The 14065-nt window shown below is 38.6% G+C and overlaps 1 protein-coding gene across 1 annotated transcript in view; it reads left to right on the top strand.

Annotated features, from left to right (window-relative positions):
* The window catches only part of PDZD2 (PDZ domain containing 2), a gene marked incomplete at its 5' end in the record, with an annotated part of 204392 nt that overhangs the window by 113376 nt on the left and 76951 nt on the right, over nt 1-14065 (top strand). The window contains 3 exons of the mRNA XM_081320244.1: nt 6020-6162; nt 9244-9376; nt 11103-11264. Coding sequence (XP_081176370.1) covers nt 6020-6162; nt 9244-9376; nt 11103-11264 — 438 coding nt within the window. The remainder of the gene's footprint in view (nt 1-6019; nt 6163-9243; nt 9377-11102; nt 11265-14065) is intronic.

The following is a 14065-nucleotide window of genomic DNA, read 5'->3' as shown; positions in this document are numbered from 1 at the left end:
GCAACACATTATTACATAAACCACAGTTTAGTAACCACAAGTGCTGGATTAACACAAAACCAAATGACAAGAAACACATGATATTTACACCGTATGCCAATCCGGTCTCTGTGTAAAGAGTTACTAGCTCCAGAGGCAGCACTACTAGCTTCTTCAGCCATCTCTTCCCATTTTATTGATTTATATAATTGCATAAAATATTATAAAATATTTATAATATTTTAAACTGCTGTAATCATACCTATTCTAAGTAGGGTACAAAAACAGATTACAAAAGTGGTTGGTTGTAATCATCACAACTTAAAGGTAATAATGACTAATGTGATCTTCAGTGCCTTGTGAAATGCACTGTCTTTCCAGAGACAATAGTTTTCTGAAAACACCAGCTATTTTGTCCTGAGTGAGAACTTCATCAGGTCTTCTTGCAAAGTTTGAACTGGACAAGGAGACTCATATGTGGCAAGAAGGTTTTCTGATGTATTTATTGAGGTCTTCCTTACCAGATAGTCAGCAGTTGTCCAGTGTGAAAGGGCAGGAAGGCATCCTGGTTCAGCCAGCTTCAAGAGTGGGTTTTGCTGCATTCTTCCTTCCAAAACAAAACATGCGTGATCAGGACGGGGATGAGTTTAATCTTCCCCAAACAATTCCTCTAACTTCTGACATTAGAAGCTTTCATTTCTGTTTCGGTTAACCATAGTTTATTGTTATAGCTGCACCCTAAAATGTGATCAGTCTTGATGAGAGTTGTTGCAGCAAGTCATAAACCACAGTTAAAATTCATTACAGTGAATGCAGAGCTCCTATTCAAAGCTCCATAGATAAGGCACAATTTATGTAAATTCCAGATGCTACATTGGGCATCTCTGCACTTTCATCAAAAACTTATTTATTTATTTTAAATATGCCATCTTTACAATTTAAAGACTGTTCAGACTTGTCTTACAAAATACACAATATCCACAAAATTGGGGCAAAAAAAGCTTAATGAAGGCTGCCCAAATGAATAAACTTTACACACTGTCAATTTTATGTTGCCAAGGATTTCCTCAAATTAAATCCCATTGCTTCTGTACAGGTTTTTTTTTAGACCTTATTGAATTGCAAATAACAACATAAGCTCTGTTTTTGCTTGTGGAAGTAAGGAAACAACCTTCCTCTTTGATTCATTAATGATGAAGCTGGGATATGCATGAAAGCAAAGAATTTAAGCATCCTGTCCGATCCAGGTTACAACCCAAGTTTTTTGCCACAATCCTGATCTGTCTCTCAAAAGCTGCGTCATAGACTTGCAGTTCAGGATATAGATAGCTCCCAATATAAATGCATCTTTTTCATAGCCAACACTTTCCTGACGCAGGCAGATAACTCCCAGAAGCAACATGATTTTATTTTTTTATTTTTTAAAAAATACTATTCTCATTTGGGGCCTGTAGTATAAAATAGATAACCCATTTTTCACACATAATGAGACAGAAAATTACATTCCAGTTCCAGCCTAATTGTCTTTGTAGCATATGCATAGAGACATTTATGCCTCTTTTAAATGTAAATTTCCTCTAGATCTCTTTAAGTGATGCAAACAGAAGGAAAGTTCAGAGGCAAGTGGGGGGATCCATCCCAAGTTAAGCATTTGCCCTAGAGTTGGGGTATTGATTCAGATAGTTCAGTACTGCCTCTGTTGAGTTGCAGCAATCATGCAGAATAAACCAGGCTATTATATGAAGCTTAGTCTATGGCTTCATATCCTGGCTTTTTCTGTGCTATTAGCAATTTTCCATACTTCTGAAAGTGGGAAAGTGATAAATTTGCATATTTGTTCAAAGGCACTATGAATTTTTGAATGGTTTTTAAATGAATGGTCAAAAGTTGAGCGTAGACAGGGAGAGAGTGTCAAATTATGTAGCACTCCACACATAAGGGGCTATGGGTGAAATCTCCCCCTATCTGTGAACTTCAATTGAAACCAGCCTCAGAGAAAGGAGAGAACCTATAAAACAGTGCCACCCACCCACCTCCCACCACCCACCCACCTCCCACCAAAGGATACATTGGTTCAGGACCATGGTATTGAAAACCAATGAGTGATCAAGGAGCAATAGGATGCAGTTACCACTCTTATCCTAGCTCTGCCACAGGGCATCAAGAAATCTGGATTTTCTTCCCAGCCTCCCTCCGACTCCACAACTTTTGCCAATTTCTCTTACTATGTCACATTTGATCCTGTTCTGTTCAGTTTGGCAAGAATTATACTGCCAAGGGATGAAAAGACTTCTGAGCTTTCCTTTGTATAATTTCTTTCAAGCTTGCTATTGAACTGGAAAGGATCAAAAGAGTAACTTCTTCATACTCTCTCTTTCTCTGTCTTCATTTCCACCAAGTGAAGAAGTGGAATGGCATTGGAAGAAATAGCTTTATTTCATTACCAAAGCCAAACTAGCTAACGACAGCCTAACAAACCCGATGCCATGGTTCCGATTAATGAGACATCAAAAAACACTGCGTGATTGTTTATTCCAAAAAAGTCTATAATAATGAGAACAGAGCATCGGCACTCATGGATGGATGCCAGAATCTGAATTCTCCTCCCATTAACCCATCATATCATACAGAATCTCCCTCCCTTAATTACACATCATGAATCACATTCACCAATTAATTTAACACACAAAGTTTCACTTCCCTTCTGAAGCACGCTCTTATCTTCTCAAAACATCTGGGTTGAATTCCTTCCGCACTTTAGTGATTCAAAGCCAAACAGTTAAAGCAAAAGGCTGCCTCTTATATTGTCAGTGTAAAAACATGTCAATGTTTGCAGCATTGACATCCTACTCTCTTCTAGTACACTGAGGATGTGATGTAGTTTGGTAATGAAATGTCTGCAAGGAAACAGACAAGCTCAGAGAGCACGAAGGGCTATACAATAAAACTCTGAGCTCCAAATATTCTCTTCCATCTGTGCCAATTTCTTGATTTACATAATAATGTGTTCTATGAAGCAGATGTAATATAGAAACAGTGTGGTGTGTGATTAACGACACTTATCATTAATAGTACTGTAATTCTGTTATTTCGGTTTGGTTCAGTAGAGTGTATGAATATCAGTGGGAGCGGATAAATGGACCTGGAATGCAATATAATAAGCATCAGCATTCTGATTAATTTGCCCTGAATAGTGGAAAACCTTTAAAAGGGGGAGACAATGCTTTCTAGCCCTGGAATGACATATTTATTATCTGCAAGCTGATCTGTTCAATTACCGCAAACTTATCTTTCTTCCTCCTAAAACAATATTAGGCTAGGTCCTTGGGGCCCGTTGCCTGCAAAATATTGCTAACAAGGAAGTTATGAAGCAACTGTTGTGCTGTTACTGAGGAAAAAACCTCTGCCAGATGCAGAAAAAACAACCTCTCTTGTACTCTTCCCACCAATAATAACCCACCCTCTTTCGAGCATTCCGAGCATACTGTAGTCTCTTTTTCAACATAAAGGAAATGCCAAGAAAAATGGTATAAAGGAATCAAGGTGTGTTTCTTTTCACCAGAGCGTGCCGGGCTTAGAGCCAGGAATTTGTGTGGATTTCTAAGGGCTAAAGTGGATCACTTCAGAACATTCAGGATGTAATACAGGCTTCCTGCTGTATTCGGTTTGGAAAGTTTGCACACATATTTTGTAGTAAATCTCTTAGGAGTGTGTGGTGGAGAGAGGGGTTTTTTTGTGTATGCATCATGACTGATTGCATCTTTGTGGATTGTTTTCTTCCTTAGGGAAAAATCTGTCTTTCAGGCCATTGTTATACAGGTAGTCCTTGACAGACAGTAGTTTGTTTAGTAACTATTTAAAGTTATGACGACCCTGAAAAAAAGTGACTTACAAGTGATCCTCACACTTACAACCATTGCAGTGGGGTCTAGGACAACTCACCCTGGCCAACTTGCCCCAGCTAACTTGCTGTGGGACAATAATTCAAGAGAGACAGACAAATGAATTGCAGTGGGCCTTGTCTTGCTTTAGGTTTCAACCTTCTCAAACTAGAAGTCCTCGAGGCTTAGAATAACAAAATGGCAGAGTGGGAAAGGACCTTGGTGGTCTTCTAGTCCAACCCTTTGCTCAGGCAGGAAACCTTATACCATTTCAGACAGATGATTGTCCAATCTCTTCTTAAAAACTTCCAGTGTTGGAGCATTCACCGCTTCTGGAAGCAAGTTATTCCATTGATTAATTGTTCTGTCAGGGTGAGCTGCAATTCTACTTGCCCCTCTCTTGAGTTATTCTGTGTTGAATTGTTCTGCAGTGAGTTGTCCCGTAGCAAGTTGGCATGGCAAGTTGTCCTGCTGCAAGTTATTTAGAATAGAATAGAGCTGGAAGGGACCTTGGAGGTCTTCTAGTCCAGCCCCCTGCTCAAGCAGGAGAACCTATACCATCTCAGACAAGTGACTTTCTAGCCTCTTCTTAAAAACCTCCAGCGATGGAGCGCCCACAATTTCTGGAGGCAAGCTGTTCCAATGGTTAATTGTCCTCACTGTTAGGAAGCTTCTCCTTAATTCCAGGTTGCTTCTCTCTTTGATCAACTTCCAACCATTGTTTCTTGTCCTGCCCTCTGGTGCTTTGGAGAATAGTTTGACCCCCTCTTCTTTGTGGCAGCCCCTCAAATACTGGAATACTGCTATCATGTCACCCCTATTTCTTCTTTTCTTTAGACTAGCCAAACCCAAGTCCTGCAGCCGTTCTTTGTATGTTTTAGTCTCCAGGCCTTTGATCATCTTAGTTGCTCTTCTCTGAATTTTTTCCAAACTCTCAACTTCTTTTTTGTGATATGGTGACCAAAATTGGCTGCAGTATTCCAGGTGTGGTCTTACTAGGGTTTTATAAAGCAGTACTAATACCTTGCATGATCTTGATTCAATGCCTCTGTTTATACAACCCAGGATTGTATTAGCTTTTTTGGTTGCTGCTGCACACTGCTGCAGAGTCAAGTGATCATCCACTAGGATTCCAAGGTCCCTCTGTTGGCTGGGGCGAGTCAGCCAGGGCGAGTTGTCCTATTTCAATTGCAGTATTCCTGTGGCCACATATTCAAAATTTGGCAGTTTCGTAACTGCCAAGTATTTACCATAGTCGCAGTGTCCAGGAGTCATGTGATTGCCATTTGTGACGTTCCTAGAAGGCTTTTGAGAAGGAAAGTCAATGGGGAAAATTAGATTTCCTTAATGATGATGTGGTTCACTTAATGACCACAGCAAAAAGCTCATAAAATTGGGTGCAACTCACTTAATGACTCCATCACTTACTGATGAAAGTGCCAGTCCCAGTTGTGGTTGCAAGTCAAGGACTACGTGCATATTTGTGAGTAAAGAGTGCTGTTTAAAATAGAAAAACCTACAGTTCAAAGAAGGAGCTGAGCTGTATTATGCCTGACTGTGGTAGGTCTCCTATGGCTCCAGGCCCAGCTAGTATCAATCACTTTTGAATGAAAATAGCAGACAGACAGAATACTAACTTTGTGAAATGGAAAGCTCCCCCACCAAATACTGTAATACTTTCTCTGGAATTCTCTGGGTGGCTATAAACCAAAGATGCACAACTTTTGACCTAAAACATTAGCTAAGGCCCTCAGAGAAAACAAGCTGTTGTTGTTTCGTAATTTTTTTAGGTGGCAGACATTGAGCAGATGTCATCAGATTTATTGGCTTTAATGGTGCTTCTTCATTGTGCCAACACATGGCTTTCCTTGGCTGACAAGGGAAATAAACTTTCTGCATCTTCATGACTTTCCTTGTTGCAAAAGCTAGCTCTCAACTAGGAGAACATAGATGCCTTTAGACCCAAAGGTGCTTTTTCAATAGGCAACTGGATTTTCTTTATTTTTTCCTTGAAGACATTTTGCTTCTCATCCAAGAAGCTTCTTTGGTTCTGAGAACTGTATGATTGAGAATCTCCATAGATAGAAGCAGTTAGAAAGATTTCTCACCAACCCATTCCCAGTAACACAGCAGGGACTCTCTTCAATTTCTCCTCCCAGAGAGAAGGCTGTCGGATATGGAAGATGACCATGATGAAGGGAACCGACGGGTTGGGAATCCAGATCACTGGAGGCCGTGGATCCAAGCGCTCCCCACATGCCATCATAATTGCCCGGGTGGAAGAAGGTGGATCAGCTCACAGGTAGCATTTGTTGTGTGGCCTTTTAATGAAAATCTGTCTGTCCAAACTTTTAATTAGATACACCTCAGGATCAAAAGCTCAAGGACAACAAAACTAGATAACATGTGTACATTATTTGATTTATACCTGCTTGTTGGTTGTGATTGGTTTTCAAAGTAACTTTCAGTATTAAAATCCAACATATAACAACGGTGATCAATAAATAAACTGGGAGACTTTGAGTTCTAGTCTGGCCTTGGGTATCAAAACCAGTTAGAAGACCTTTTTCTCTCAATCCTAGGAAGGAGGCAATGGCCAGCCACTTCCAAAATCTTGCTGAGAAAAACTGCATGGATGGAAGGAAGGAAGGAAGGAAGGAAGGAAGGAAGGAAGGAAGGAAGGAAGGAAGGAAGGAAGGGGTGATCTATTATTACCATTATATTTTACTGACGAGAAAGACCCCTCCCCCTTGTTGCCAGAAAAGCTTGGCAATCCTGCTTACTATGTACCTGATTTGATTGTGGTGAAGGGACCCATTTGCACAACCTTCTGGATTTATTGTGTTGCATTTGTTTTTGTTTTTGCATTCCCACAAGAACTCCTTGCTAAAAATATTTCCCAAACTTTTCCTCTCAGAAATATTTTTTCTAAGGTGTCCCAGTAACCCTGAGTAGCTTACTGGTAGACATAAGCATGCTTGTTCTTGTTGTTATAATCCTCAGAGAAACAGATCTCTGTATCTAGAGGTTTAGCAAGAATACTGAATATCAGACTTGAAAAACAAGGAAGTTAAATTATGAACTTGCTTTGTTCTGAAAACAAAACTTGCGGAAGGATAACTCCTTTTGATGGGGTGTCCTGCTGCTTGTGGCAGATTTGAGGTAAATAATGCTTCTTTGCCCCCTTGGGTTCTTGCATCCTGTGTAGATTGTTTTACTAGCAATAAATTTGAAGGTAGAGAAAATGAACAGGCTGCTTCTGGAAAGTTTAAGACTTCAAATATATTAAAAGAACAATGCTAACTGGAACATACTGTACAAGTAATCCTCGACTTACAATCCCAGTTGAGCCCAAACTTTCCAACGCTAAGTAAGACATTTTAAAGTAAATTTTGCCCCATTTTATGATATTTCTTACTACAGTTGTTAAGTGGATCGGTACAGTTGTTAAGTGAATCTGGCTTCTCGTTGAATTTGCTTGTCAGAAAATTTACATGGCCCCGAGATCCTGCAACTGTCCTAAGTACACGCCAGTTGCCAAGTGTCCAAATTTTGATCATGTGATCATGGGGATGCGGCAATGCTCGTAGGTGTGAAAAATGGGCGTCATTTTTTTTCTAGTGCCATTATAACTTCAAATGGTCACTAAACAAATGGTTGTAAGTTGAGGACTACTGTATTCAATTTTTAACCTGCCACAGATAATTGTACATATTTGTTTTTTCAATCTAAGTACTCTTGAACATGGATGCAACCAAGGTATCTGCAGGGTAATTGGATCTTTTTATTTCTCAGCAGAATTATTTTGATCAGAGGAATGAAAAAAAAAAGCTATTTTGAACATCTATCAACTGAATTAAGGACAGAGGCAACTTATTTAATAAAAAAAATCTCTGTTGTGATTGCAGGACTTGGATATCTCACTGGTGTTTTTCAGCAACTAAGTCAGCCTGCCTTCACCAATTTCTTATCCTCCCATTACATTTGACTGTAATTCCCACAGTTCCAAGCCAGGGTGGGAAAGGCAGCAGGAGGCACCTAGTCCAGGGCCATCTGCAAATTCTACAGCCAAACTACTACTGCTACTACAATTACAATTACTAAGTGTTTCCTTCTTCAACTCAATTTGTCTTGGGGCAATAGAATCCCATTCCCAGCATTAGAAATCAGCCTTCTGCTTCTTCCTGCAGGATGGAAGAATTTGTAAGATTAAAACAAAAGAAAGAAAGCCAATCTTTTTTAGCATGATTTATTGCATGTAATCTGCCTGGCCTGTGATAAAACTTTCATTAGTACTGGAAAAGGAATATAGATCACCCCTGAGTGTTGTATGTGTTATCTGTATGAGCACCAGTAGGTCTAATATAAAGTGCATAGTTATAGAGGGGTTATGAAGAGTTTTCCAGGCTAACTTAATATGACCTAACTTAGTTTTCAAGGTGATTAATATGGCTCTGCATCCAAGCCCAAAACCATGCAAGAAAGAAAGAAAAGTGCTGAAATTTTACAATGTTGTAGCTTTTGGGAGTTGCAGAATGCCCAGGTCCAGGAAAAATGTCTTGGCATTGGCCAACCTAGGTGCAGCCGATCAAAGTATTGAAGCTACAGTCCAAGTTTGGTGGGGTGCAATCTGACTTTCAGTACTAAACCTTAAAGGCAAATTCTTAAAAGTGATACGTGAGAATTTTTGTATTTGAGAATTCTCTTGGGAAGAAGTTTGTATTTGTTTGGTTGCTTTTGTTTCTGACTTTAGTTTCTGGTAGTGAATTGTGGGATTTCCTTTCCCAAATGAGAAATTAGATCAAATTCCCAGCCTAGGAGCCTTAGCATGGACGTTTCCACTGACTCAAAAAAAAAAAAAATTTAAAGGGATGTGACCATTAAGAATAGCATCTCAATACATAATGCTGGGAAGGGTAGGAAAGAGTGCTAGGACCAGAATGAGTCCAGGCAGAGTTAATTACTCCAGAACACATGAGCAAAAATTCAGTGGTAGAGCTGACCTACTTACTAGTGATGCTGTTCAAGTTTATAAAGCACTCTGCGACTCTCCAGGGACAGTGTTAAGTAAACATGGAGCTGAATACAGTATTCATTATTAACAAAATGCAGACACAGCCTCGGATGTTCACCTTGAAATTTCCCTCTGAAGAGGATAGGATGGAGTCATGTTTTCCAGGTCAAGCATGGCCACTTATTTGTCCATTTCTTAATCTTGGGATAGAGGTAAACATGTACTAAGAAACATTTTAGCTACAACCACCCTGCTTTGTCTTGTGAGTTTTCCAGCTTGTCACATCCACTTTTAAGGCTGAAGAATCTGAGCACATGAGGCAGGTTTGGGGGATGGCATAAACCCTGCTTTGTTCTTTGATTTTCTTAGAGATGGCAGGCTGAAGGTGGGTGATGAGCTTCTAAAGATCAATGGCCAGTCTTTGGTTGGTCTGTCCCATCAAGATGCTGTCGTTCTACTTCGGTCAGCTGAAGGCCTTGTATATTTACTAGTGGCAAGCAGGGTAAGTCATTTTGCGTATATGATTTCGTATGTTGAAGCAAGCATAGAAGATTACAAGGTTCTCTTTTTGTATATAAGATGTCATCATCACCCTTATTGTTGAAAATGCAAAACTGACTAAGAATGAATGAATGAATGGACATCAGCTTTATGAATCTGCTTTATGAGAGGATTTGTTCAATTGGAAAACTTCTTTTTTCAATCAAGGGCCATTAAAACCATGCAGAGAATCAACTGGGGATTGGAATTGACAGCAAGTGGAATAAGACCACTTTTTAAAATAAGGAGATTATACTGTGCAGTAAAATGGATGCTTTACAATCTTGCAGATGTTTAAAGCATCCATTTTATCTCTTAAAATTTCTGAAACTTCCTTTCAAACAAGTGCTGGCTTTTTTTTGCTGTGAGTTCATCTTCAACATGGAATAGAAAGCCTGGTTCAATCTTTATCCAGGCAGAAGCTCCATTTCCCTGTTCGGTAGGCATCTAATTAACCACATCATACCATATGTAAGATTGAATGAATCCTACTGTGAGTCTTGGAGATGGTGCTTACTGTGTTATGATGAGATAGCTCAGGGATTGGAAAATCAGATAGATATTGCTGACCTCTTTTATCAGCTTGGCTAGTTGTCAGGAGTGATGGTAACTGCAGTCCAACAACAATTAGAAGGTCAAAGATTCCCAATCTTTGGGATAGACAATAAAAATAACTTCAGTTGCTCAAGTACATTTTCAGAACTGATATGTATTGCAAGTCAGGAGTCTCCAACCTTGATAACTTTAAGACCTCCCAGAATTCCTCAGCCAGCTATGTCTTAAAATTGTCAAGGTTGGAGATCCTGCTATGTATGACTCTGTATAAATTTAAATTCTAGTCCTATAATTGAACAATTATCCAATTGCATTCATGTTTAGTGGAACAAGTCTCAAGGTGTGCAAACTTAAAGTGACTTCAGTAACAGTTGTAGTTATTAACTATCCAACATATTTGGCAACACTTTGCTTTTTTTCTCATTGGTATCAGTGTAAAGCCATTTAGAAAGGCTGTCAGTAAGCTTGTTCTTAGTTGATGGAGTTGGGCTGCTTGCCAAATTGGCCCATCTTTCCATAAATTCTTCCTGCATTTACATCTTCTGTGGAAGTGACTTAAAATCTTGGAGGAAGTAGCCCTGCCAAAATATATTTTATGTGAACTAAAAGCACACATTTCTTTTATTATTGCAACTGGGGTGGATAACAATGTGCGTTTTATCAGTTATATGTCAGTTATGCAATAAAAGCACAAAGCTAACTAAACAAATGAAAAGCAGTGTGGCATCCATTTTTGCAAGCGAAACCAAAGAGAATTTTGCCCAAACATGTTTGGTGCTTGATCTCCCATCAACAGAACTGTTGAGAATCAACAGAATTGCTCGCAAAATTACTTTTTCATCACTGTTGCGACTGCAAACAGTCATTAAGCAATGACTTCCTGTATGTTTGAATGAGGTCACTCATTCTTTAATGTGTCCAATGATCTCCTCAGGTGCATCTAAGATGGAAATTAACTTTTTTTTTTAAAAAAAAATACCCTTGTTTCCAGCATTACCAGCCAAGGAATTCTTGACAACTGCTCGTCATCTACACTGTGAAACTAATGCAGACTTACTTTATATGCTTGTTGGGCCAATTAAAAGAATATATTCACATATGTAATGGCAAGTATCATTGTTTGCTTCTTGTAGGAAGGAGCAGAAGAAGATGTTCTTCATTATCCATCTACAAGTTTGCCAGACCTAATTAGCACTTGTTCTGCTCAGGATACGGCCCCCTGGATTGACAATAAGGAGAATGAAGCACCGGAGGAGGAGGATGTAAAGGCTCCAGAGTCAGAAGTCCTGGAATCTGTAAGTATGATGTCTATGAAGATTCTTAGCCATCCAGATCATGGTTGTCCCAAAGGTGCTTTTTCCAAAAGGCAAGTGGACGTTCTTGGCTTTTTCCTTGAAAACCTTTCATTTTTCATTCAAGAACTGAAGAAGCATATGAAAAAACAACAACAAGAAAGTCCACTTGCCTTTTGGAAAAAGCACCTTTGGGACTGTTAAGTGTAACCTTTCACAGGAAACCATATTGGGATATATCCTGCCCAACTCAGCATTGCATAGCTTAAAAATTTTACTTGGGCTGATTTCAAAAATCAAGAAGTTGAAAAAGGTTAGTACTTGGCTACCAGTAAAAGCCAGGGTAATAGGCTAAACTGGGAAGCTGAAAAATGTTCTGGAAGAAGTCAATGACAAATCATTTTTGTAATGTTGTCAACAAAGCTACGTAGATGACATCACAAGGAGGAATCAGTGTCTATTGAAAGGATGCTTTTCTTTACAAGTTAATTCCACTCAAATTCTTTTTTTTAAAGAACAGGCAACCTTTATTTATGTACATATGATGTTCTTGAAGGTATGCACTTTGCCTGCATATATGAAGCCTTGTATCACAAAATTGAGATAAATTTGCATGTAAATTTAGGAAATGTGAATGATGTTAGCTTGCTTAAAAATGCAAATCAAATGACATTTACCACTTCCCTGGAATACTATCTGAGCAAATATCGATTAACAAATTGGTCATCTCTTTTAGCAATTGCAGCTGCTTTAGAGGTATGTCAGAGAATCATGTTTTGCTTTCTTTAGTAAGACTATCATTAAAATTTACTAAAAAAATAATTCAGACATAATGTTTCTTGCTAAATAAACCATGATGGCTTACTGGATCAAGACTGATCATGCTCTTGTTTTTTTATGAAGCTTAATGAAAAATGATCAGCATCAACCACAGTTCTCCCTCACAAAAGAAACTGGTTTAATTTGGACAGGAAAGGAAGGGAGCAGATAAACATAATTCCATTTCAGTTTACTTAGATCAACATTTATTGGCTTGCGATGATTGGATTTCAATGTGCCACTGTGGATTACTTTCCTATTTAATATTTCATTTTAGCCAAACTCCCAATGAACTCCTCATGACCTTTGTAGAACATATTGTACTATGTATAAATAAGTCATATTATTTCTGAGCAGCTTCTTACCGCATTCTTGGTGCAATATATTGATTCTGGATCTGCTGTTGATCACTGTTTTAGTGATTTATTTATCAATTACCATCTGGAGCTTTTCAATTTGAGGTAAATATGATAGAAATCCCTGCTCCAAAGAATTAAACTGGACCTAGGAAGATATGGAAGCTCCCACTTGATCAGCTTGGAAACCTGTTTGAGCCAATATCCTCTTTCCTACAATATGCAATGGCTTGTGCCTATTTCAAATTACAAGCAAGAGACCATGGACAGAAATAATAAAAGCGAGCAGGATATCTTTGTGTAATTGAAGGGGCTAGAACTGGAGGATAAAAAATATCTAACTATGGAAGAATAAATTAAGATAAGGAATGTAGCTTTATTTATATTAACCATATTGGCCATCTATTTGTAGCATTAAGCCTGCTTGGAAAAAGATCAGAAGTGCTTGGGCACTTGCACAATTATCTTTCTGCTATGTATTAAAAAGTGTATCTTTTTAAAGGCTTTTTAAGAATCACCTTAAAAACGCAGATGGCACCTTAAAGGAGCTGCATCTTTTTCAGATTTGTACAGAGCAAAAGAGGTAGCTGTTTTAATGAGAAATAGAGAGTTGCTCTCCTTGCAAAGTGTCATAACTTAATTTCTTAATAGTTTTTTCAGAGTACAAAGTGCTGTTTCTGGTGCAGAACACAGAAAGGTTAGGATGTGTTAGATTTGGGAGAGATCAGGTGACTAGTATAAGAGTTTGAAGATACAGTAGGAGACATGTGGTTAGAAAAATAAGGTGAGTGAATAAATGTACTAGGCAGCAAGGACATTCCATAACAAAAGAGAACAAAAAGCTCAAAAAAGTGTCAGCAGCTGTTAGGATATTAAACCTTGATCAGCTACTGCGGTATTGGCAATGTTGAGATAGGGGATTAGTGGTTTCACTCTGTCAGACAACTTTCTTCACATTTTGTGTAGAAATGAGAAAAAAAATCAATCCACAGGGGTTTACAGGCATCAGTGCAGAGAATAAGGTATGACTGCATAATACAGCAAGCCCATATTTGAAAGCACAAATTAGATCTAACTGTCTAATTGAATCAGAATCTGAAAGTGCAAGTCTATAATTACAATAAAATATTAAAGTCCAAGCATCAAAGTTTTATAATTGAGTAATTGAATAGATTTATGCCCAGCTACAGGGCAGAATCTCCCTATTCTTGGCCACTTCCAGAAAATAGGTCAGCTGCCAAGACCTCTTGGTGCAACAGATTGACTTGTGCATACACAGAATCACATGGCAACAAGATGAGCAGCATATGAATTAAATAAATAAATACCTAAATCAATAAAGACATGCTAAGACAATAGTTGTATTTGAAGAACCCGCTTAACACATCCAGTTGCATTTCGACAACACACTAACCCTGGGGAGGGTTAAGATCGGTTAGCCTTTTTTGTAGCTGAGTCAGTTAGAACCGAATAGAAGAGTAAGGATTGATAAAAGAATTCCCTGTGACCACCAAGAAAAGTTGAAAGATGTATTTGTGAACTGACCACTAGTTGAAGTTGATATGAATGACTTCCCCCCCCCCCTTCTTTATATATTCTCTTTAGCTCAGAAACTAGTGGTAATCTTCT

The sequence above is a fragment of the Vipera berus genome (genome assembly GCF_964194415.1).
Source record: "Vipera berus genome assembly, chromosome: 2".
NCBI lineage: Eukaryota > Metazoa > Chordata > Lepidosauria > Squamata > Viperidae > Vipera > Vipera berus.
This window is presented reverse-complemented; position numbering and strand designations above follow the sequence as displayed.